General features: G+C 39.6%; 2 protein-coding genes across 3 annotated transcripts in view; one reads left to right on the top strand and one right to left on the bottom strand.

Moving 5' to 3' along the window:
- Nucleotides 1-8,142, top strand: LOC137296464 (heme-binding protein 2-like). The gene is made up of 7 exons (XM_067828254.1): nucleotides 1-213; nucleotides 3,052-3,255; nucleotides 4,174-4,214; nucleotides 5,208-5,301; nucleotides 6,220-6,349; nucleotides 6,741-6,921; nucleotides 7,959-8,142. Exons 1-7 carry the CDS (start codon nucleotides 1-3, stop codon nucleotides 8,140-8,142), a joined length of 1,047 nt encoding a protein of 348 aa, XP_067684355.1.
- A 5,751-nt stretch (nucleotides 8,143-13,893) lies between these two features.
- LOC137296038 (protein piccolo-like) overlaps nucleotides 13,894-24,598 on the bottom strand; it is an 87,437-nt gene continuing 76,732 nt past the window's right edge. The window contains exons 16-23 of one of the 2 annotated variants that reach the window (XM_067827678.1): nucleotides 23,741-23,925; nucleotides 22,938-23,119; nucleotides 22,240-22,336; nucleotides 21,772-21,879; nucleotides 21,174-21,189; nucleotides 20,195-20,283; nucleotides 15,913-15,972; nucleotides 13,894-15,520 (exon numbers count right to left, since the gene is read on the bottom strand). In XM_067827678.1, the coding sequence (XP_067683779.1) occupies nucleotides 20,223-20,283; nucleotides 21,174-21,189; nucleotides 21,772-21,879; nucleotides 22,240-22,336; nucleotides 22,938-23,119; nucleotides 23,741-23,925 (649 nt within the window). In that variant the 3' untranslated portion in view covers nucleotides 13,894-15,520; nucleotides 15,913-15,972; nucleotides 20,195-20,222. Of the gene's footprint in view, nucleotides 15,521-15,912; nucleotides 15,973-20,194; nucleotides 20,302-21,173; nucleotides 21,190-21,771; nucleotides 21,880-22,239; nucleotides 22,337-22,937; nucleotides 23,120-23,740; nucleotides 23,926-24,598 lie in introns of both variants that reach the window. The other variant, XM_067827680.1, reaches the window with a different exon arrangement.

Genomic DNA, 24,598 nt, shown 5'->3' with positions numbered 1-24,598 from the left:
ATGTCAAGTACGGATACCAACTACGACTCTGGCATTGATTCCTGTGACTGCAATGTATATTTCGACCCTGACGCGTTGGATGTACCAGCCACACCTCGTATGAAGTACATGCAAGATCGTCTGGATACTTTTATTCGATGGCCTATACAGATGAAGCAAACTCCCATGGATCTGGCAATGAGTGGATTCTTCTACTCCGGAACTAACGATCGGGTACAGTGCTTTCATTGCGGCGTTAAACTGTATCGTTGGAAAAGTACAGACAATCCCGTCACAGAACATAGACGATATTCCCCGAACTGTTCCTATATGAAGATGGTATTTAGAAGCGTGTAACTCCAACATACGTTTCTATACCAAGGTCCTTATAAGGACCAACCATATATAAAGAAAGAAAACTTGAAAACATGACGATTTGTGTTTATACCACGCTTGTTTGTTTCCTTCGTGAATTGTTAAGTGTAAAACCACTACCACAACAAACACGTCAATAAACATCACAATGCAAACAAATGCATTTTTTCATATACGAATACTAGTTTCGTTTACTAATGAGGAACTCTGATACACTAATGCACCCAATTATACACATTTTGTCGCAACACCCATTAAAATATATACGTAAAGAGGCGTGTGTAATTTCATTGTCTGTCTCTATTACTATTTCTCAATAATTCCCAGAATTCCCACACATCGTCATTTCCGGTTATGACGTCACTTCCTCTTACCCAGAATTCAAATCACTTCCTCTTACCCAGAATTCAAGACACTTCCGGTGATGACGTAACTACTTCCGGTCATGACGTCACTTCCGGTTCACCTTTGACCTGTGACGTCACAGGGGGCTTATCTCGAGTGGTCCTGGTTGAGCCTGGTATACTACTCCTGATCAAGTCTTTAAATTCGACCTGAATCCTGGCACATTCTTTTTTTAATGCCTCTGGGAGTTGATGTAACGTTCGCGTCGGCCGTGGTTATCCAACACATGTTCGATTGTGTTGAACTGAAGCGATTTGAAAGTCGATGGACGCGCCGTAATCTTCTCATTCTTAAGATACTGAATACTGGCATGTGATGTGTGAGGTCTCGCATTATCTGGCTGGAACAACTCCCTTTGGTGGTCAGTGATCAGAACCATGCAAATCTTTCACAGGGGTGCATACAGCTTTTTGAGAAAGGAGGGGTGCACACTATTGAAAGTGGAGTGGGGGAGCGCACATCAATTTCTTCCTGGTTTCAATATTCATTACAGGACAAAGGTACTGTTTACCCATGAATTGACGTATTGTGAAGCAAATTCGAAACGCTGAAAAGATTGTCCTTATGAGTGGAGTAAATGATAAAAAATCAATGAAAATTGGCAAATTCTTTACAAATCTTTACTCCAAACGGCATCTCTTCACAAGCTCGATATCTGCAGGTGCCTTTCAGAAATTTGATGCATGATCTAAGTGCAATTCATCTGTAAAGGTTCGCAGTTGGTTTCCCCATGTTAGTGGGTAAATCCATCTACCAGTGGGATGTCTGTCTTCCACATGCACTAAGCTGTTGTGTTTTTGGCGTGTGAATCAAACATGGTGCTGGTGTGTTTCAATACCCTTGTTTTTCACTGTTTTCGACAATGATTCATTTCACTCAAACTCAACGAATATTGGTTCGGTTGGTTCACTGCATGTCCTAACATGTCGTTTAAAGTGCCCATTAAGCAAAAGTTTCATTTATCTTAGACTATAAAAAAAACCCCTCACCACGTTTAAGTTAGACTTTAGGTCTAATTTTACAGTGTTCCTGTACCTTTTGTTTGTAGTATACTTTAGCGGCGAAAGGCTTGTTGCCCTTATCACAATAATCACAGTGAAAAACGGAAATGCTGAATATTTGACCAGTTTATGATGGCTTTTGTACATATCAATATTTTAAAGTTATTGGAGGGTGATGTGTGGTGTTAATTGATTTTGGGGGGTGAAAGGGAGGGAGGTTCACTTACTTTGTACATAAATGTTAATCCATGTAATTCCAGAACCCACGTTAACAGCCCCTCCAATCAAAGTCACTTAAGTTACACATGCTACATTCTATATATTTTTTCAGTTGACTGACTCTTTTGAATGGGAGACATGCCATCGAGTTCCAGCAAGCCGTGATGATACACAATGTTTCCTCTATTGGAAGTGAGTTCTGTTTGAATTTGACAGACATCATCTGACCACCTCAATGTTCACGTGGCCAGATTTGATGTTCTGAATGCTTTGTTCATGCAGGCGATTAAAGATGTTCCTTCCAAAGTGGTTACTGCAACATAACGCCCGAGTATGCTGTGCAACCATTGGCCAGCTAGGGACTGTATTGCTCAGTAAGTAGAGGAGAAAACCTGCGAGGTCCCGTGAATACAGTGTATACAAGCTCAGAGGTACGACTTGATTTGACGGCGTCATGAAACGTGACCATGGTCTGAACTGCACAAAGCGACCCCAGCGCTAAGACTACTATGAGTCTCTGTAGAAAGGGAATTTCGGAGTTCTTCAAGGTCGAGTTAAAATACCTTCATGCAAATGAACCTGTTGTGTTATAGCCTGTTCTGGTGGGCAAGTGGTTAAAGCATTCGTTCGTCAGGCCTAAGACCCGGGTTCAAAACTTTAAAAAGGATCATATTAATAAAAAGGAAATTGCACATTCACAGAACTCCCCCCAGTGTATATATACATCTGGAAAAAAGTATTGCAACACTAGGATTTTGGAAATCTGCTGTGACATATACGAATTGTATAATATGGTTGTGCAAAAAAATGAACTAACACCCATCATCGTGAGATAAATAGACTATTGACAATAAAATGACTACAAAACTGCATGTATTCTGTCATATTTTCAATCCATTCTTGTCATTTTAAAACTATCTCACAAAACACACAAAACCGGTTGAAGAATAACTATGGTCATAGCAGTAAGGTACTATTGGTCAGAAGCTAATGGAACACTAATGTCACTAGAATAACTGTTGAAGTCCTTAGATCAGACAAGAATATCAATATCTGGTGTAACCTCCGTCAGCAGCAACAACTGCAGCAACACGCCTCCTCATTGACAGAACAAGGCGTTGGATTTACCTTTGAGGCAATTGGTTCAATTCCTGATGGAGAGGCACACGAAGCTGTGCGAGATTTTGAACTGGGGGTTGTCTTTGTCGTATCCTACGCCCTAAAATGTCCCACTCATGCTCAACTGGATTCATGTCAGGGCTTCGTGCAGGCCAGGGTAATGTTGTAGTGGCTTCCTGACGAAGATAATCGCGAACCAGGGCAGATCTGTGAGGTCTAGCGTTATCATCCATAAAAACAGGCCCTGTACGGAGAGGATGGTTGTCAAAGTGTGGAACAACGACCTGTTGCAAGATGTCTCTTTGATACTTAACGCAATTGAGGTTCCCCCTTACAGTCACCAGAGGCAGTTTGCAATCGTAGGAGAAACATCCCCATACCATCAAAGATCCACCGCCGAATGGGACTTGTTCCATAATGTTCCTCTGTGTGTGAGCGGTGCCTCTCTGTCGTCAATCACGGGTTCTGGCATCTGTCATGAAAAGTAAAAACCTACTCTCAAAGGACCAATGGACCTTTCTCCACGATGCCAAGTTCCAGTTCCTGCGGTCCCTACACCAGCCCAGACGATCAGCTTTGTGGGCAGCTGTCAGCAGCGGACGTTTAGCACGAAGACCTGCTGCCTTCAGTCGATTCCGGACAGTTCTGTCGGAAATTCGTCGACTGGGCAGCCATTCTCGTTTTAAAACATTACTCTGCGCAAAAGGATTTCGCCGCACATGCCCCAGAAGGGATCTGTCTTCCCTGTAAGAAGTGCATCGAGGTCTGCCAGAACGCCTTCTGTCCTTCACATCATTAGTTTCCCGATGCTTTTTCAAAATGCGGCTGATGGTTGATGGATGATGACCAATTTGAACACCAATTTGGCGCAGTGATATACCAGCGTTCCTCATTCCAATTTCTGCCATCTCAATGCTGTCGACAATTGTGGAGGACCCATTTTCTTCACCCGTGTGCCCAGAAATGTAGTGCTCTTTGAATTCGGTACTGAACTGATCACGTTTTTAAAGTGTCTTTTAATAGGGTTCTTGGTGCATGACTTAAACGTGCATTTTTTCCTGCATGCTTCTTGCAGGGGTGTGTTTGGGAGATGCAACAGATGGAGGAGATGAAAAAGTACGAGTTTTCTTCTACAACTAGGTCACTATCAAAATCAAAGAAATTCCAGGCTTTATTTATTTTGATGTTGCAATACTTTTTTCCAGATGTATACATTCAGTTTGTTTCCTTGCTTGCTGTTTTATGCCACAGTCAGTGAGATGCATTTAGCAAAACGCTACAAGAACAGCAGCGTCATACAGGTAAATTCGTCTTCGAGAATTCGAGTTTCCTTCGTACTCAGACTGTAATGTTTGAAATGAGGTGTTTATCGAACCTCGTAGTTCACGTACACTTTTATAACTACTGTAGTATCTCAGCCGTTCATACGTATAAGCTTCATGTTTATCTAGACAAATTCCTGTGTTCTGGTCATATAAGTGGTGGTGTGATTTTAGCTGTGCTGGCCCACAGGTTGCAGGTTGTTTAAACATTGCTTTATGTAAAGTGAAATGACCGAGGCGTGGTCAACACACACGGGTGTCGTCTGCTTGGGTCACGTGTACTTTCAGTGAAATGGGTCACCGCACTGAAAGGATAGCAGTCATTCCGGCGTTATGGCGTCCGTTTTCTGCAGTCCACTGGATGCGATTCAGTCCATGCTAATAACATTTTGACACAATGGGTGGAACCTGCTTTCAACGTGTCCGCATTGTTCAGGTATCACGTGACGTGGGCGAAAACGAGGCCGGTTAGATGACCATTGGCATATTGATAAGTCAGGCGGCGGCTGAACCATCAGTCAGCGGATTCCAACTCGTCGCACGAGGCAATATTCTGTTTAACGCTGCAGACTAGTTTACGAAAGGTATGTAACATTAAACTGCTCGGTTACATTTTACTACTACGTCAGTGGATAAAAAACTTCTTTTTTTGGTTAAAAAAACGCCCCGCATAATGTTTGAGTCCTTTATTGTGTTGTACTTTAACTATACGCGTAGCTGTATATGCGGGATATATGTTATCTCTCTCAATTATTAATCTGCTATAAATTGTTTCTGTTGTTTTTAGCAACATGGCCAACATATTCACCGAGGCGGCTAAATCGGTATCCACGCCTGAAAATTTGGATACTCCAAAATCGTCAGTGACTGCAAAACACAAAGTAAGATGTTCTTGAATTTACATAACATTGCAGAAACCATTAACCGTTATCAATGTATATTTTATTCTGAAAATGTTTTGAGTGTGAAAGTTCGTAAAAATAACTGTAACAACTTGGGAAGACTTATAAGGTTAAAAACGCATTAAGCGCCAAAGTTTCCATCCTCGATAATCTCCAGGGTATGCGTTCCAATTAATCTTTACTACTTTTACTATCGGAACTTTTACCCTGAAGATTATCGAGGATGCAGAGTTTCGGTATCACTTCCTCGTCAAAGCGATTTGGACAAGGTGAAGCGTACGTTAAATCACCAATTTTATAGTCACTGTGTTATGTAAGGTGGATAATCCATATTCTGGCGTGTTGTTGATCGTCGTCATGGTAAAAATATGTATGTATTGCATTTCGCCTCCCAGCATTGTCTGGTCCAGACTTGGTAATAGGTGGAGCATTGCTGAGTACGACAGCTCTTTGAAACGGGGTCCAGGGGTATATATGTTAGGGTAATTGGTTAAATCAGTGATTTTGTAAAATTCCTTATTCACTCGGTGGTTTCACAGAATCCCTGGAATTCCCTGGAATTTAACAAACTCTCTGAAAATCTCGACATGCTTTTTTGATATATTCCATGATATGAATATACCGCATTCTCGGTGTCGTTTTGACAATGATTCACTGTAACATAAATAACTCCAAGGTTTGTCCAAATCCCTTTTGGGCGGTGGGGTAGCCTAGTGGTTAAAGCGTTCGCTCGTCATGGCGCCGGCACGGGTTCGGTTCCCCACATGGATATAAAGTGTGAAGCCCATTTCTGGCAAAGGAATATTGCTAAAGGCGGCGTAAAACCTAACTGGCTCCAGCTCGTTTGGAATGTTGTAAATGAAGTGCAAGTTCATTGCAGACTGTGTTTGTCTGCAGGGGTTCGAGGTACGGCGCTACGAGGCATGTAAGTGGGTGAGCACGAAGACCGTGTCTATGAGCCTGGAGGATGGCATGACGACAGGTTTCTGGAAACTCTTCAAGTATATCAGTGGAGAAAACGACACAAGTACGTCCATGGAACAATACAGTCCATTCGTCACGACGCTCCTTTCTTTAACCTCCAACGAGACTCGTCCTGGTATCTGACGAACATGATGCTGTCTTCTTGCACTATATCTGAACTGTGCCATTCAATCATTCAATTCAATGAAAAAGTATAACCCCAAAATGGCCTTTTCACTGAACACGCAAGGGAGGTAACCACTCTCCAGGTATTTCTTAGTGGAATGCTTGTCACCCATAAAATGCTGGTTCGATTCCCCTAGTCGTTACAACTGGAAAATGTGAGTAATCATTCTGCGATATCTTTGAAAAAATACGATCTCTAATGATTTCACCTATATTGAATTTTAGCATCTGAAACTAGCTATGTAAGAAAAACATTATATTAATTCTAGAACAGAAGGTGGAGATGACGGCACCAGTGGCCACCCAGGTTGTGCCGGGGGCGGGTCCCAACTGTGAGAGCACCTTCACCGTCTCCTTCTACATCCCTACTGAACACCAGGCTGACCCCCACAAACCCACAAACCCAGACGTCTTCATCAGCGATTGGCCGGAGGTCAAAATGGCAGTGAAGTAAGTTGCCTTGTCTACTGCTGCGTATTTCATGTGGAATTAGTGAGTGATGCATGGATCTGAGGAGTTAAATAGTGACGTAAGGGTTCTGGGTCGAACAACTGCCTGTGTTGGTCGTAATGAGAGTTGTGGGTCAGAACGGCAGGTGTTAGCAATAGAGTGTGGACCAATCCAGTGACTGGCCACACGATCATCGATCCGCTCACATCGGATACAATGAAAAACTTTTATCAACCAAATCGGCGAGCTTGACCGTTCGATCCCGTCAGTTCCTTCCAACCAAATCATTGGTTTCATGAAGACCAATTCTAACTACAGACCCTCGTGTCTTTGCTAGGATTAAAGATTAGAAAAAACCTCCAAATATCTAAAGCATTAAGATGACCCCCGATCCCCCCCCCCCCCCCCCTCGTAATGCCTCACAGTATAATACCCCATTACCTTGCCATAATGTATTGTACTGTGAAGCATTTCGAGTCAGGGGTCATTTCAAAAACTTCATTAATCTTTAATCTTTAATCCTCGGAAAGAAACGAGGGTCTGCGATTCTAACCTCTTTGTTCACGTGCTTCAAAAGTTAGCTCCACTAGTCGTAAGTGATGGTCAGAAATATGAATCGGATGGTTAAGCTCGGTCGCTGTTTCGATCCCACGCCATCGTATCCTGAACCTGTGGACCATTGCTCTTTAGATCAATCAATGGATTGAATCCGAATAGATCGAAAATATCTCGCGGAGTAAACATAGACAAGGCTCTTCGTTTATCTAAATGTGGGTGGAAGACATTTGCGCAATTAATTTTTTTTCATCTATGCGCAGCAATTCTGTATGCAGAGTTGTGGCCCTTGCTAGGGACAGGAACCAGTGATTATGGGTGGGCTATTCACGTTTTCTTTGGAAATGATAATTAGTACACGCGTTAGTTCCCATATTCGGTTTGCGGTGGTATTTGTTGGTATATGTCATTTATTGGCATAGGAATTAAAATTACTGAAGACAATATTTGCTTCTTATACTAAACCGTTTTACTCTGCTCAGGACTTTCGACGGTTTTGCGAATGACAGTATTTGGGCTGCCAAAGGGAGAGAACTCATTGAAGATGTAGAAAAAACTGACCTGAAAGACATGTTCGTGAAGGAGTACTACTTTACTGCCGGTTACGACGCACCTGCAAAACTGACGGGCCGTCGCAACGAGGTGTGGTTCAAAATTGAAGACTGAGAATTATATTGTATGTGTACTGACTTTAGAGTTCCTGTTGATGCCAGAACCACACTGACTATGATTATATGATAGTCAGTCATTTGATGACAAACAGCGAGTAGGATATGTAAAGATATTGTAGTTAATGAAGAATGCATGACATAAGTTGTCAAAATGGCAAATGCAAATTGGTAAGTTAACTCCTTAAACAGTGTCTGTTATACTGAACCTGGAGGATTGCCCGGCATGTTTCTGTTTAGATGTAACTAGTGCTGACAAACCAAGAACAATTATTGTGGTAAACCTGGGATTCGAACCTAGGTATTGGAAGCAAGTGAGTGAAATTAGTCGTGTAAATGACATATAAACACCATTCACGAGGTGAATGCTCATAGCGCTAACAGGGTATGGCAGACCAGGGAGACTATATACAGAGTGCTGTAGATTATCCCTGGGTAGACTAGTGGTTGAAGCGTTCGCGCTTTACACCGAAGACCCGGGTGTGATGCCCATTTTGGGCTTCCCCCGCCGTGATATTGCTGGAATATTGGTCAAAGCGGCGTAAAACCATACTCACTCACTTCAATGGGCACCTTTCCAAATTCAAAAAGAATTGCTTGTTTCTATGAAAATCATTTATTTTCACAGACATAGTGTTCGTGTAAGACTGTAAAACTGTACATTCCACACGATATACAAAGCACAAAGATTCTATAATCAACTCAACGTTTTATTATAAACTTTATCAAATCTCAGCAGTAACAGTGACGTCACAACGCGTGGAAACACAATATATGTGCAAATGATACCGCCTATATACAGGACAATGTACAGAGAATGATACAGTGCTGACATATATACACAGTACTATCAAACAATCAGTAACAGACCAGGAACTAAGTAACAAGACACAACGCTCTGTAGTAGTAGACTGGCTACCCGTCAGTTAACACACACTGTCTCCCTCGTCTTACGGTTTCTCCACTGTCATACACTTCCGCGACTAGGGTAAATGTTTTGGCTCAAATATTGAAGTGAGCGACAATGATGTCACCTACGTTGCTTCAAGAACAAGTGCAACACGGCTTCTGGCTGTACACATGCGTAATGGGTTCGACAATAACAGAACATAACGTTTACAAGCGTTTTTAGGAGCAGGTCGGGATCCTGAGATGGTAAAGATGTTGATTATCATTGGATAATGTAAAAGCACGTGATACTACGTCATGTCACGTTATGCACCAATCACAAAACGGGGCTATAAAGTCTTTAAAGACAACAGCGCTGACCTAGAACATTCAATGTACATCAATATATATACTACTGATTTTTAAAGGGGATATTTGTTATATTCCCGGTGTAGATACTATGAAACATCTCCGTGTCCTAATTAAAAGCCGAGTAATATACATGTATAACATAGGACGTCATGGATCTGTGTGGGTGATTCCCAGCTATCAAGTCTTCCGATAAATGAATTCGTAAGGAAGGGTTCATTCGTAACTGTAAGCGTCAGTTTTCACCCGTAGGACTGACTGTCCGGATAGACGAGGTTTTGCTGTGTCGACAGGCAGACATATTGGACTATCAGTACAAGGAACGGCACGTAACTGCCACGTGCATGGCGCACGATCAAGACAAGTGGCGCTATCGTGGCAAATATTTTCCGCGGAGTAGAAAGCAGGTCATATATTTGCGTCCAGGAATCACCCTTTCAGATGTTTCGGAGTTTTGTTTGAGTGATAACTGTTGAAAACGTGATGATTAGTCTTGTTATATGCAGCTTCATATTTTAAATAAGTAAGAGGGCAAGTACTCGAAAACTAAAGAAGTTGTTTAAAAATAGTTTCCATCCATACCCAGTATTTGCTTCATGTGAGATTTTGTTATCCGTCTATCAGAGAGGTGTGAAACTGCAAACGGGGACTTACATGTAGGTTGTTCCATAAGCTTTCGCATCGCTACGATCTAACAGCACATGCAGCTTAATATACCGTATATCAATACAGTATATCAGTAGAGTATATCAATGCAGTATACAGTACATTACGATGTATACAATATATCACATGCAATAGAGAGCATATCACGTGAGGTATACTGTATTTCACTTGTTTATCACATGCAGTATTTCACGTGTATATCACCTGCAGTATACAATGTTTTACATGTATGCCATATGCAGTGTATCAGTATCAGTCATATTGCAGTATACTGTATTTCACATGTACACCGCATGCAGTATACAGCATGTCACATGTGCACCATGTGCAGTATACAGCATTTCACGTGTATATCAACAGCAATATACAGCATTTCACAAGTATGTCAAAGGCAATATACAGTATTTCACATGTATGCTATATGCAGTGTACAGTATTTCACATGTATGCCACACGCAGTACAGTATTTCACATGTGACATGCAGTATACAGTATTTCACATGTATGTGACATGCAGTATACAGTATGTCACACGCAGTACAGTATTCCACATGTATGCTATATGCAGCATACAGTATTTCACTTGTATGTCACACGCAGTATGTAGTATTTCACATGTACATCACATGCAGTATAAAGTATTTCATATGCATGTGACATGCAGTATACAGTGTTTCACATGTTTGTGACATGCAGTGTATAGTATTTCACATGTACATCACATGCGATATACAGTATTTCCCATTCACATCACATGCATTATACAGTATTTCACCTGTATATCACCAGCAGTATACAATATTTCAGCTGTAGATCACATGCAATACACAGTATTTCACATGTATATCACATGCAGTATGTCACCTGCAGTATACTGTATTTCAAATGTATATCACATGCAGTATACAGTATTTACGTGTACATTACAAGCAGTATACATTGCTTCACATGTATGTCACATGCAGTATATTTTTAAAGTGTATGTCACATGTAGTATACATTATTTAACGTGCATGTCACATGCAGTATACGGTATTTCACATGTATGTCACATGCAGTATATTTTTAAGTGTATGTCACATGTAGTATACAGTATTTAACGTGTATATCACATGCAGTATACGGTATTTCACATGTACATCACATTCAGTACACAGTATTTAACATGTACATCATATGCAGTATACAGTATTTCACATGTACGTCACATGCTGTATACGGTATTTTACATGTATATCACGTGCAGAATGCTGTATTTCACATGTATATCACACGTAGTATACATTATGTCACAGTTATTACTCGGCCATTAAAGATACTGCAGTGTAATACCGTTAGATGGTTTTCAAATATGACGTAAAACTGTAAGCAATTTCTATCAATTTCTGTTGGAGATGATAAACAGAATACCAAACTCACTTCTGTGAAATACCGTCTTTATTAAACTCATGAAAGATGTAGTTGCAAACTTAAGCTCGTTTGATTCCAAATCATTAACTAGTTTAATAAAAATGGTATCACACGGAAGGTCGTTCAGTATCCTCTATGTATATTATATGCAGTATACAGTATTACACATGTAGTATAAATTATATTACATGCAGTATACGGTATATAACATGTAGTGTCCAGTAAATTATATGCGGTATACAGTATATCGTAGGCAGTATACAGTATATCATAGGCAGTATCCAGTATTTCCCCTGCAGTATACAGTACATCATTTGTAGTACATAGTATAAATATGAAGTCTACTGTGATGATTATACCTTAAGGAAACTGTCTAGAGGTGATCTGAACGTTCTTGTTACGGTGTAGGAGCGCTGTGATGTGCTATACACTTAACGATTGCAGATTAAGGGCCTCCTGGCATGGGGATGCAATACGTATGTGATACAACTGGGAAACACGTTGAGACGACAAGGATGTCTGTCCAGCTTCTCCCTAACGGGGTAAATAGGGCAAATAAATCACCTGTTTAACTGTTACTGAGGGTCGGGGTTGTGATGAACTTGGAGTAAGTGTTGGGGTTGTGAGGTTACGGTAGGAGTTTGTGCAGGTGGTTAAGGAAGTAATTTCTAGCATGATAGTCATTCATTTAACATCACAGTGAACAAAGCGTTATCATAATGAATAAAGATAATTGTTAGTATGAGGCACTATTTGCAATAGCTAATGGGTAAATAGCTAAAACACCCTAAAATAGTTATAATCTTAGAAACAAACCTAAAGTGATACCAACTGTATCGTTGATAAAATGGACAGATATACTAAGCCAATAAAAACCTTGAATTTAAACCTAAAACATAAACTGAGGATAACCATGACTTAGACCAATACCCTTTAATATATACAACAATAACCTTAGACCTAAAAGTAGAATAACATAGATGTAGGATAAAAAGCAGTTCCTCAGTGATTCACTGTGCACAGTACCTTTCCCTGTGAAGTACACTACGTGCCGGTGAGGTATATCTGATCAACTTAATGTGGGAGAAAAACATCCCAAACTGATGCAATTCTCCAATTTACGACTTTGTAGAAACGGACACAGGTGCCGGAAAACAGGGAAACATTATCTCGGGTGAGCTTTTGTCAGAGAATAATGCACATATGCAATCGGTGGCGTGGACCTAACATCGCTCATAAATAGTGAAATGTTTCATACTCAACACGAAGACCGGTCATGGAATCCATGATGGACGTGTACATGCCAGTTAGTCACACTGTTATGTATATTGTACCTCAATTTAGTCAAACAGAACCACACTTCAGTGTTAGGAAATAAGGGGCTCAAAATGAATAATGTTGCGTTCTATGTTGGTCTGCAACAGTTTCGCGTGAAGAGAATGCATGTCAGTTAAACTATGGGGAGGCAACAACTATGTATGAAATAATTCCCGTATTATTTGCCGTTCCTTGTTTGAAATATTTCGAAAATACAAGGACTCAAATATTTTTTAGTCGGGAAGAAGGTTTAACGAAACAAACTAGTAACTAAAAATGCCAAGGAGAAAACATTGTGAGCAAATAATGACAGAGGGGTTCTCAGGGTATATTGAAATATATAAACGAAAGTAATCAATTTAAAGAAAATAAAGTTTTGAATTAACTATTCTTGAAAATATACTAATCAACAGAAGTTAGAGAACACAGACACCAATGTGCTTACCGCTACAACAGTATATGTATGTGGTGAGGAAGAGGCCTTGATCGCGATTCAAAATGTATATCATATATCAACATGTATATCCATCGCGGAGGTATTGTCAAAGAATCATGTCATTGTGGTTTAAAGTGAAATTTTAAAGAGAAACGAAATATTGGGCATATTAATCATATCCGTAAGGAACAAATAGGTATCCTATATTTTCCACGAGTAGGATATATTCCGAACAGTGTCGTTGATTAATCGGTGTGCACTGTTTGAAGTTATATCGCAATCGGTGTGCATTGTACTATTGTCGCGGCCCCTTGTATTCTTTATCCAATTTAAAATATTGTCCGTGCAATCATAAAACAGTAAGTAAACCGTTTCCGCTACTATCCAGAAAGAAATGAGTATTAAATCGGGATATTCTGAATGCTTAGGAATTTACGTTCAGGAATTTGATGTACAGAGTTTGGTTCCGACAACCTCACTAGCTTTCAGCGGAGAGACAGTGGTAAGGCCTTAGTGAAATATAGACTGGCGTGCCCATTCCGCGTAAGTTACAACAAAACTAGGTGAGAGCGTAGATAGAAAGAATGTGTACCAAATTAAGTGATACCTGACGTGCAAAAGACACAAAAAGATCATTAATTAAAAACAATAATGATCTGATCGAAGCCACAAAGGTTGATAATATTTATTTACCCCGTTGTTACAATTGGTAAATTCCAGATGGGTTTTAGGGAGAGAGCTCACCGTGTATGGGCAAACAAACTCTTTTAAGGGTTAACACTACTTGGACCTCAATCAAAACATAACAAGGTAGTTGAGTCAAAACACTTTCTTCCGATTTCATCGGGATAAAATATTTGTATCTAGACTTAAATGTCAATATGTAACAAACAGCCAGGGAATAAGCTGTTTGACAAAATGATAAATTTCTTAATAATAAACAGTTATATTTATATTTACATTAAACAGTTAGTGATATACAGGCTATATTTATATCACGTGATAACAAGATTATACATATACATAATCTACAGATGTGATTATAATAATCTCAGTCGCCATTGCATTACATTGAGATGGTCATTTACAGTTATTAACAATAACATATAGCGCATGCTGTGCGTATTATTCGTGACGTATTTACAACACTTCCTTTTTTGCCTATGTCAGTTTATAGTGCATAATATTATTATACAAACAAACAGCAACGTAGGTATAAATCTTTATCAGGGCCGCCGTGCAGGTATATTAGGCCCTGACAGAGCATACTCTCTTGCTTGACCTTGCTGTACATAGAGTAACATGCGTGTTTTTTGTCAACATTTACAAACTATAGAAGACATGACTTAAGTATCACATTACTTTAGATACACGCGACGATCTTCAGTGTGACCTTGAGGGTAAATGTCAGATTACGTAAGCAGACATGTAGTCAATGACGCCATTCCGACCAACGAAACCCAAGTCTTTATGTGTTTTCAGTGTCAATATTTCGCTAATCGATCAGAGGCTATTATTCTACGTAGACATTGACTCCTATTCTCGAAACATCAGAAATCTATATCACAAAGCATTACGATTATAAGATACAAGATTCGATTTAATCCGACAAGTTCTATAACTGTACACACCTTTAAACACTGTCAGACGGGGATTTAAGCAATGCTGTACACTATTTCAACATCACAATCTGTACATTTCATGGCAAATGTGAAACATGCGGTTTAACAAGAAGCAACATAGATGGGAGTTATCTTCCCATGATACCGGAACTACAATGTCGAGTTATGACGTCACCTTTGAAAATGAATTAGACTGAGAAATAGTGAGTAAAAGTTGAACATTCATCATGAAACAAAATGATGGAAACGTAAAGATTCACTGAGATAACATCGTGGGTTATATGGAAATCACAATACGTTGAACATTCGGCACTACCTAATCCTGAAACTACTCAAATCCATATAAAATGTTCCATCATGAGCAAAAAGGCCTTTGCTGAGTGTGCCCTCAACCCTCGTCGACCTTGACCTCGGAATCTCGGGAAAAGCGTTCGGGACAGATGTCAACTCATGTCAACTCATTTCGAATCGGAGACTGGTATGATGTTGAGGACTCAAAACCATGATCAACTTTGCGTGACCTTCTGATGACCTTGACCTCAGGAACACTAATGAAGTCACACACCCACATATTGATAAATTTGGCACTTGCTGAAACTATGTCCATGATAATATTCTATCTAGTCCGCTTTCTAGTTGTATATCTACATCTAGCCCGTAGGTGTTACCTGCAAAAAAGAAACCAGGGTGATGTAAGACACAAATGCATGGTCTAAGTTAACAGTCATGATTCGTGATTCGCTCAATTCGTGAGCCTACAATTCAAACTGTACTTAGGCCTCCCGGTACTCGGCCAAAGGTACACGGGAGCAACAGTCACTGTTACTAAGTGAGTAAAACTCTGAAAGAGGATTCAAATTCAAGGTTTCACCATCACAAATATCAGAAAACCATGTTGTCGACATGTATATACATATCTAGTACGAGAAACATGTATCCGACTTTACCAATCCGTATTCTCTCACAGACATTAACCCCGCCTATACATACCTAAACCCCCGTGAAAAAAAACCAACCTACATATCAGCCAGTGTGAAAATTGTACCCGACTTGTACCTACCTATACACCCATGAGAAACAAGCTACCCGTTCACTCAGCTGCTAGACGTCTAGTAAATATCTGAAATATAAAATTGATACTTCTTAGTGAGCAATAACAAGTATGTAGACAAATCTTTCTACCAGTTGACCTACTTGTCGTGTACCATGGTACCTCTGAGTTACCAATGCCACAGATACTTGTAATATTCAAGTTATTACCATAACTATTAAACAAATATGATTTTAACTACTATTCTGAACAATCATCATCACTATCTGTAATATTGTTTCAACACGAAAATATTATGCTGAGAGCAGAAGATTATGGTAAAGCTATCATGGATCAGTATATTTGTGTCCTGTAATTTCTTGCTTGCCATTTAACGCCACAATTAGCAATTCTCCAGCTATATGACGGCGATCTATACATGACCGACAATGCAATTCATTGACTGACATAATCTATCCACGTATCTGGGACATAATGCAATGTCGTACATCAACCAAATCAGTGAGCCTCCAAGGCGACTCCATAACGTTCATTCTATCCACAGACCGAGTATAAAAGAAACACTTCTAAATAAGTATCCTTGCCAAATGTTAAAGGTTTCCTATATAATTACTCGTTCATGCTAATAAATCATCTGACAATTCGCAAATAAAGTGAAATACGAAAGCTGGCAGAGGTGGGCCTTTGTGTGCCATTGCTTTGCTGGCCATCTTCGAGAGACAACGTACGATGAACCTTACACCAGTCGTCAATACTTCACGGGTTTGTATACGTCACATCCTCCGCCACACGCCAATGTTTACAGCCTCTTACAGAATAAGGAAGTTCGAAGAAGTACAATGAGGCCATCCAATCAAGGTTCGACCTGGATACAGTGATGGGGAAACAAGTGAATGCTCTGATCAATGAGCGATCAGGTTACATCGGCTATTTGTCGTGCAAGACTGCCATGTCCCGACACCCCACTGCCAGGAGAACGGTTGGGCTGGTAAACCAAACGCAATATGGTTTATCTGTCTTATTTGAGTACATTGTACGTAGCATTATATACTCCTGTGTTCAAGAGCTGAGCTGACTCACTGACGACTCTGAACAGTGTCCCCGTGACATTGCATGTGGTGGAGGAACATAGCACATACAAACTTGAGAAGTACTGACGATTGCTCTGGGTGATTCGGCTATTTCAAGAAACCAAGTATTTTGCACCGACGTTTTTATCTTTGAATATGCAGCATTTATGGATGATTTGAATAAACGGTCAAATTATATACACAACACACTACAATAGAGAGTTTTCATGAGAATTTTTAAAAAGGTTTCTAAAAGGTTGCGAAAAATATATTTGTTACTCGGAACTATAAACTGTGGTATTATACACTACTGATATTACGTACTGTAAGTATGTAATGCATGGCAGTAACTTTGACATGTGACTGATCTTTCGTGCTCTCACGTATCACTCCGGATAGCAAACCGAATAGTTACGGAATGAGGAGAGTGGTGAGGAATGACTTCCTTAAATTTCATTCATAAGTTGGTAATATGGACAATTGATATAATTCAATGGATAAATCTATGCATCAATCTCTTGACATTTCTTTGGTGTTAAAATCGAAATTGCGTAATCATTTTAGTAACAATGTATAATTATCAATAGAATTCAAGGTTCCAGCCCACCTCATCAACGATACATGTGACATGCTATATTGCTGTGTATACTGATAGCGTGAAGGATACACACGATGCAAAGATGAGAGTATATACATGAGAACATGCCGAAGTACGACTAATACATGCTATACAGCAAAGATATATTCAGTATTTGTCATGATATACCACCCATCGTTTGTATACATTCATAGAACCCCAGACATCGTATATAATATACAAATGGTTATTCAAAAAAGGTTGATATAGCGAATATAGCTAAGCCTTTTAGTGCCACAAGCACCATCTGATGCGTATCTCGATAGTAAAGGCCACCATACTTGTCATATTAAGAAAAGCGTTGTATGGAAACCAAGAAGGGCCATCGTCAAGCTGCCCCACCTCCTGAATGGAGTGGCCTCCCTTGGGCAGATTGCATTTCGCTTTTGCTCACGAAATACTCGGAATAGAACAATAGTGTCAACTTTCAGCAGAGATTTCTTGGGAGGATTTTCCGATCTTTTATTTTCTTGCTATCATGTGCAACTATGACCCTTTAGGAATTTCATCGTAAATATCATCTAAAAATATTTTTTCATAACATAAAACTTGTACTTAAAGTTTCTATTAAATAAAAACGTCAGGGTAATCGAATAACTTCTGTTAAGAATCTGGACATAAATATCTAAAACCATTTCATGTTCTATATATTGTTCCGAGTAGTATTGTTTTATAGATTATATATGGTAGTGTTATTATAGTAACATCTCGAAGCTTGAACGATGCAGTGTATCGTTAGCGGCAATAACATCGTTAACTCGACACATGAACATTCTCCTAGAGTAACAACAATAAAACACAGTCCTGGAAGAAAAGTTAGTGGAGGTGGTTGCTATCACAATGTGTCTGTTTGATGTAGGGGGAAAAACCGAAGTAATCTGGGATTCGAACATAAGACCATTAAGTCTCTACTATTGGTATTTCAATGTCTTTCCGACAACACCCACGCCTTCGAGTAAACGAGGGCTAACTTAAAAAAAGAATTATTTCTGTCAGGGAGTTGGTGTGTTCTCCGAATGTAACGCATTCAATGACGAGGGAGTAAACGTTCTTTCTAACAGATGAATTGTTGAGGCATTTGATGCAAAGCCTAGTTGAACTGAACAACTCATCTGTTAGAAAGACAGATGAAAGTGCTGAAAAAGGAAAACACAGTTCTTAACATTATTTAGGGGAGTTTGTTTCCGTAATTGTGAGCGGATAGCGAATTAAACAGTTTAATAGAGCTGCATGTCGAAATAATGAACGCGTTGTTCATCAAGATGCGGAATCAATGCCGGAGAGTATGCAATCACGCACAAAATGGCATTAATCAGATTCTCCAATAAAAAAACATACCCCCTAAAAACTACGTTTCATGGAAACCGAGAACTTTGAAAGAGTTAGAGATTAAAGACGATTCTCGGAGTCTTCCCCCAAATCATTTTAATAATACATTTCTCCTCACAACTGACGCTAGCTGCGGCATTAGATTCCCCGTCGGGAGTACATTATGTCCATGATAAATGACGAGCGATATTTAATTTTCCTATTACCCCGTGATTAATTTTACAATTATTCTATTATTAAGTATACCATTACTCTATTATTAACTTTATCTAGCTACTGAATATTAGAATCACTACATTGAAATTTAAAAGTTGATTCTTTAATTCCCAACATGTCGTATGAGATTTATGAACATTATATAGCCCACTATGTTCACAAAGAAACATGCTCATTTGGTTTGCTGTCATATCAACAATGTTATGACAGGTCATATCAAGAAGTTCGTACACAGGGATGCAACAATTATCATACGTTTCTTTCTGAACATAGCTGGCCGTTCTAAAATCGCTTACTGTGTTGACTGAGGATCCAGATAAACTTATGGAGATGTATTGTGGAAGCAATAACAGTTTTAGCAGCTGGAAAAAGAAGATCCACAGTCATGTTTGATGGTGATAAAAATGAGCAAGAAGACTACGGCAAAATAGAAAAGATACCCTAAACGAACCAACCAAAACACCCGCTACATTTATAATTACTTGACCAAATTAAATATTGGGGTGTATATTGTCGTGTATACTACAGCGTGCGAAATAACTATTGGCCAACTAGCTCGTGACTAGTGCAGTCAAGTCGGGACAGTAAATGTCCAGAGGCACCCGTTTACCTACCGTTACCCACAATGTTTATTCCCATGTTAATATTCTCTTAAATGACCATTTTCTGAAAGCAACCAATTAATTCAGAGATACTTATAGAATCATATTTAACTCCTATATCACATTTGTTCAATATAGAATCAACGTCACATGTGACCTTCTGGAGTAGTCGGTCAATTTTACATTAGAAACCAACATGCGATCTCTTTGATTCTAAATGATATTTTTTTTCATACATTTCATGAGTACATGGATACACTTGACAATACATTCATACTTCAGGGGAATACACAGAAACAAATAATTGTTGATACACGGATGACAAGGCACCTTATAACAGTGCTGTATGTCAGTGTGAAGCGTACATAGAAACAGTCATTCTATATCTAGGAGTCATTCCTCACAAAGCAAAGCCATGCTAAGGAATGCCTTCTTACCAACAACTCAAGTTTCACAAGTATTTATTTAGTCAATCTTAGCGGGTATACTTTCAATTTCCACGTATACAGGGCTTGTTGATTCCTCACTGCAACACGTGCGAAGACTGAATTAAATACAAATTTATTAAAAAACAAAATAATTTTAAAAAATCTTCAACCCTATTTTTTTCTGAAATGATTGTATTTTTTCTAAATCGATCCTGTTGACTGCGTTATGTGATGAGGAAAGAGACATTTTTTCGACATATATACCGCAAATACTTATGACGCATTGCGGATAAATTAACATGAATATAAAGAAAGAGGGACCGGTTATTTCATGAAATAATGCTTGATAGATATTCCCACTCTCACAGTAATAACTGACTGGTCCCTTACGAAGCCAGTTTTTGGTGGCATAGCGTGTGTGTGTGATGAGGCGATGGCAAGATATATAATGTGTTTTGCAACAGTTCAGATTTGAGTCACACAAAATATGTTTCCATCTTTAAACCACTACTATATGATATTACCTGTACCAGTGCTGATTGCAAACAAACTATATAAACAGTGTTACGCGGCTATCAAAGCAGTGTGAACAGGATGTACGTTTAGGGACCGTACATATATTTATGGCTAGGGGTTGGTGATGATTTTCAAGGAGAAGCATGAACAACGTGAATGACACGGCCAACCCTACGTTTTATGTACACATTAAAATTTAATGTGCATAATACATGTTGTGATATTGTGAATTGTGATTCAGTTGAGAAAAGAAAAGTTTCATTAACTTGAAACCTATGAGTTTAGCACTTGAAACATTGGAATGGAAACATACGTCGTGCGGCATACTCTGCTGTGCAGTCAAATGATGATAAGTGTCTTTGTAAGAGGCTAAAAATAACATGCTATTATCTGATTTACGTATCGAGTGTCTTACCCACACTGTTTGCTAAAATAATTGTTGATGAAATGAAAATGATTTATGAACACTTACCACCTATGTGGAACACCTGAAAATACATAAAGTAATACAATTTAGTGGAGCATAGGAAGTGAATGGAAGCGAGAATGTTGTGAGAATATTGATGATAAAATATATGCAGCAGATCGGTATTTACTGGAAGCGTGTTGCAAATTGTCACAGTGAGTGAGTGCATTAGCTTTTAGCAATATTCCAGTAACATCACGCCTGGGGACACCAGAAATGGGTGGATAGAACCCGGGTCTTCGCAAAGGGTCGCAAAAAGTCCAGTTACGTCGTCACGGTGTTAGGTATGAGAAAAGACCGGGTTCAAGTGTTTAGAGATGAACTTTAGCACAAAACCATATCTTTCCTGAATTCGCAAATAAAGCTAAAAGATCAAGTCTTCACCGTGTTTGTGAATTATCAAAGAAATGTTTTCGTTGAAATGAGTGCCAAATATATCACTATATTTTCTCCCCATGACTAGTTGGAGGATTGTTGTTATTACAAGCTGTAAACACTAACTTAGACACTAGAACGTGATCCTACGTAGTACCCTTAATTTTCAACATTTAAAACCATTCTTTCCTGTTTGCACATGCGTAGATAGTTACAGTAAGTCTCTTACGTTTACCATTTGAGCGGTTGTTCGGAGATTTCGAGTCACGTGACCGTCGTTTCGGAACCGGAGATGACGTAGCGGAAGCAGCCTTGCGATGGTGTCTTGGAGACGGCGCTGTACACAAAACATAAATGCCTTGGAATAATGTTTGTGCTTCATAGCAGTAAAACGCAACACTTCAAATACTTTCTGGTAAGGAAAACCATATTCTACTCAAAGGAATCACTATAGGCTATCAGTGCAATAGTAAGTGCAGAAGGCGCTCTGTAGAGCTTCATCCATTGAATGAACTCACAGACTGGTATATATTCATGAATATAACACATAAAACCCATAGAAGAGTTTGAATGGGAACAGAAAATAACATTTCGTTTGCCCCGTATATATGCTCAGTATATTTTGTCAATTAAGAAGGATACTATTAATTTCAATTCATTTTACTAACCAGTCATTCTATAAGTCATGACCTCTCACCTTGGCATTCTTGTGTGTCATCATTAAGTGTCCCTAGGGATCTTCTTCTGGGTCCCATCTGCGAGTCGGACCCATGGTGATCCCCAGACCCGTGTTTCTGCAGTAACACAAACAAACATGTCTATAGGCTGATAGGCTGAGCATGGCGATCTTTCCACTAAACATGGCGTTGTCGCCGATCAGCTCATGTGATTTTCACCAGTAATAATAATAAATAATATTCAGTGCATTTATCATGTTCTGTTTTCCATCCGTTGCGGTTGCTCAAAATGGAGGTATCAAGGGTAGTACTTGGAGAAGAGTATTAAGTCTGGACTTTAGCACATCCTGGTCAAGGCTTGGCAGATTTTGCTGTTATGAGAATAACCGTTATGTTTGCTAGCAGTCCACAAAACTTAAGCATATTCACTAAGAACTGTCACCATCAAGTTGTATTTGTTACGGGAAGGGGAAACTCGATAAGAATATAGGCCATCTATGGTGAGCTCTAGGGACGACAGAATGTATTGCGGTTCATGTTCGGATCCCATTTGAGAGTAAAATACTATCAGGATCGAATGATGCGTTTCTTTCACCTTGTTACGTAGATCGATCACTACTCAACAATCACTGGATTGTCCGATCCAGGGTCAGTTACTCACAGACCGTTGTCAGATAGTTGGACAAACAAACAGACGGATAAACAGAAGCTGCCCTACCTTTGCGCGTCCGTTGCTTCTTTTGCTGGGTTTTGACAGTTCCTGTGGCGGTTCCTGGGTTTCTGTGGCATCAATGGAATGATAGGGAGGCGGGACACTCGACTTTGGCAGCTCAAAACTGGCACAGGGTACGTGTTCTCTTAGAGGGTACCAGTGTGGTTTGTTGTCAAGGAAACCCTCCTCTGTTCAACAAAAGACATTAGTTTACTTCATGTTGAACGTTATTGCGCCGAATATTATCACAATGATTTCTTAAAAATATTTTTTTATGTTAAAAATAAAAGTAATTGTCTTTGCTTTCAGATATGTACTTTTACCTGATGCCTGAAACATGTCAATAATCATATTTCACTGCGCTGAACAAATGGTATCATACACATAGGCCAAAGAAGAAGTGCTGAATAATTGCAGAAGTCAGATTTTCATATACGTCTTTCGTATATTTTTGGATGGTCTGACATGTTGAAGGCCTAATATGTAGCCCAACATCACCAACACGTCTAATTCGCTGAACAGCGTTGCGTTTCTTTCGCAAGCCAGGAACCTCTAATTACAGATTCAATGCGATTGTATTTCCAGGTTTGTCTAGTTTGTTTTCTCCCAAGTAACAGCCTCTGCGACCTGCTTCAATTCGGGGTTCAGACCAAATCTCAGACGTATTTGAAAAGAAACAAGTCGTTTTCACAAAAGAGCAGTCAAATAACGCCTCTCTTCTTTCTCCAACAGCCAGCAACAGATCGTTACTGTTATTTCAACAACGAAACCATCAGATACTGCTATTGTCAACACGAAACAACACTGACCTGAAAGCTCCAGGATAAGTTCCCCCAGGAAGTCATTGGTCTTGAACCTGTCGTAGTCCCACAGTGTTATCTCCAGTACCTTGTTCTGCAGCTCTCCACGGGCCACGTTCTGGAACATCAGCGTCTGGTGCCACTCCGGATTCAACGTCCGCGAGATGTGACGTGTACGACGCTTGTTTTCTTGCCTGCAAAACGGAAGAGGCTTCAACAGACAGAGTGCGATGTACCACGGACTAATATACCACGGACTGTTCTGCCATGTCTTCAGTGTTTTCTGTTATGCGTCTAGTAACCATAAGTAGCATGGCTGCGTCGGAAGAGATATCATGACAAATCAATAATTGCTGTCTTCCGTTATAATTAATACTGCCAACGACTTGCAGTCCTATAAATGTTATGTTTACAACTATATGGCGTGTTACATTTCCAACGACTGACACGCGTCATGTTTCCAACTATGAGACGCTTACGCTTCCAACTACTGACGCAATGCTTCCATTCATTATGCCTCCAGACGCAATATGCTTGCATTTGTTGAGGCGCACGACCACTATTCACTGCACATATATACGTCACGCCGAAGACCCGAGTTCGCTTCCCCACATAGACACAATGAGTGAAACCCACGTCTGGTATCATCCGCCGTGATATTGCTAGAATATTGCTCAAAGCGAAGTAATGCTTCAAAATCGATACCATCCGCTATATATCCTGAAAGAAAGTATACTTGACCTCTAAAGCCCATGTTGTTTTGATGGCGATAAATGAACAGTTATGTTCTTTGTGTTTGTATTGTCTCTACAAATGTGCTCTTGCGATAGCCGCAAAATTGTCATATATAACGCCATCAAGGCACAA

This window comes from Haliotis asinina, chromosome 9 (assembly GCF_037392515.1).
Source record: "Haliotis asinina isolate JCU_RB_2024 chromosome 9, JCU_Hal_asi_v2, whole genome shotgun sequence".
Classification (NCBI taxonomy): domain Eukaryota; kingdom Metazoa; phylum Mollusca; class Gastropoda; order Lepetellida; family Haliotidae; genus Haliotis; species Haliotis asinina.
The sequence above is the reverse complement of the archived record's forward strand: the minus strand, read 5'-3'. Positions and strand labels throughout refer to the sequence as shown.

Bases quoted from the DNA above. Each gene is read 5' to 3' on its own strand.
- LOC137296464 (XM_067828254.1), top strand. From the start codon at position 1: ATGTCAAGTACGGATACCAACTACGACTCTGGCATTGATTCCTGTGAC. The intron at 214-3,051 runs GTACAGTGCTTT...AACCTCCGTCAG, and splicing joins ACTCCGGAACTAACGATCGG to CAGCAACAACTGCAGCAACA. The intron at 4,215-5,207 runs GTACGAGTTTTC...TGTTGTTTTTAG, and splicing joins CAGATGGAGGAGATGAAAAA to CAACATGGCCAACATATTCA.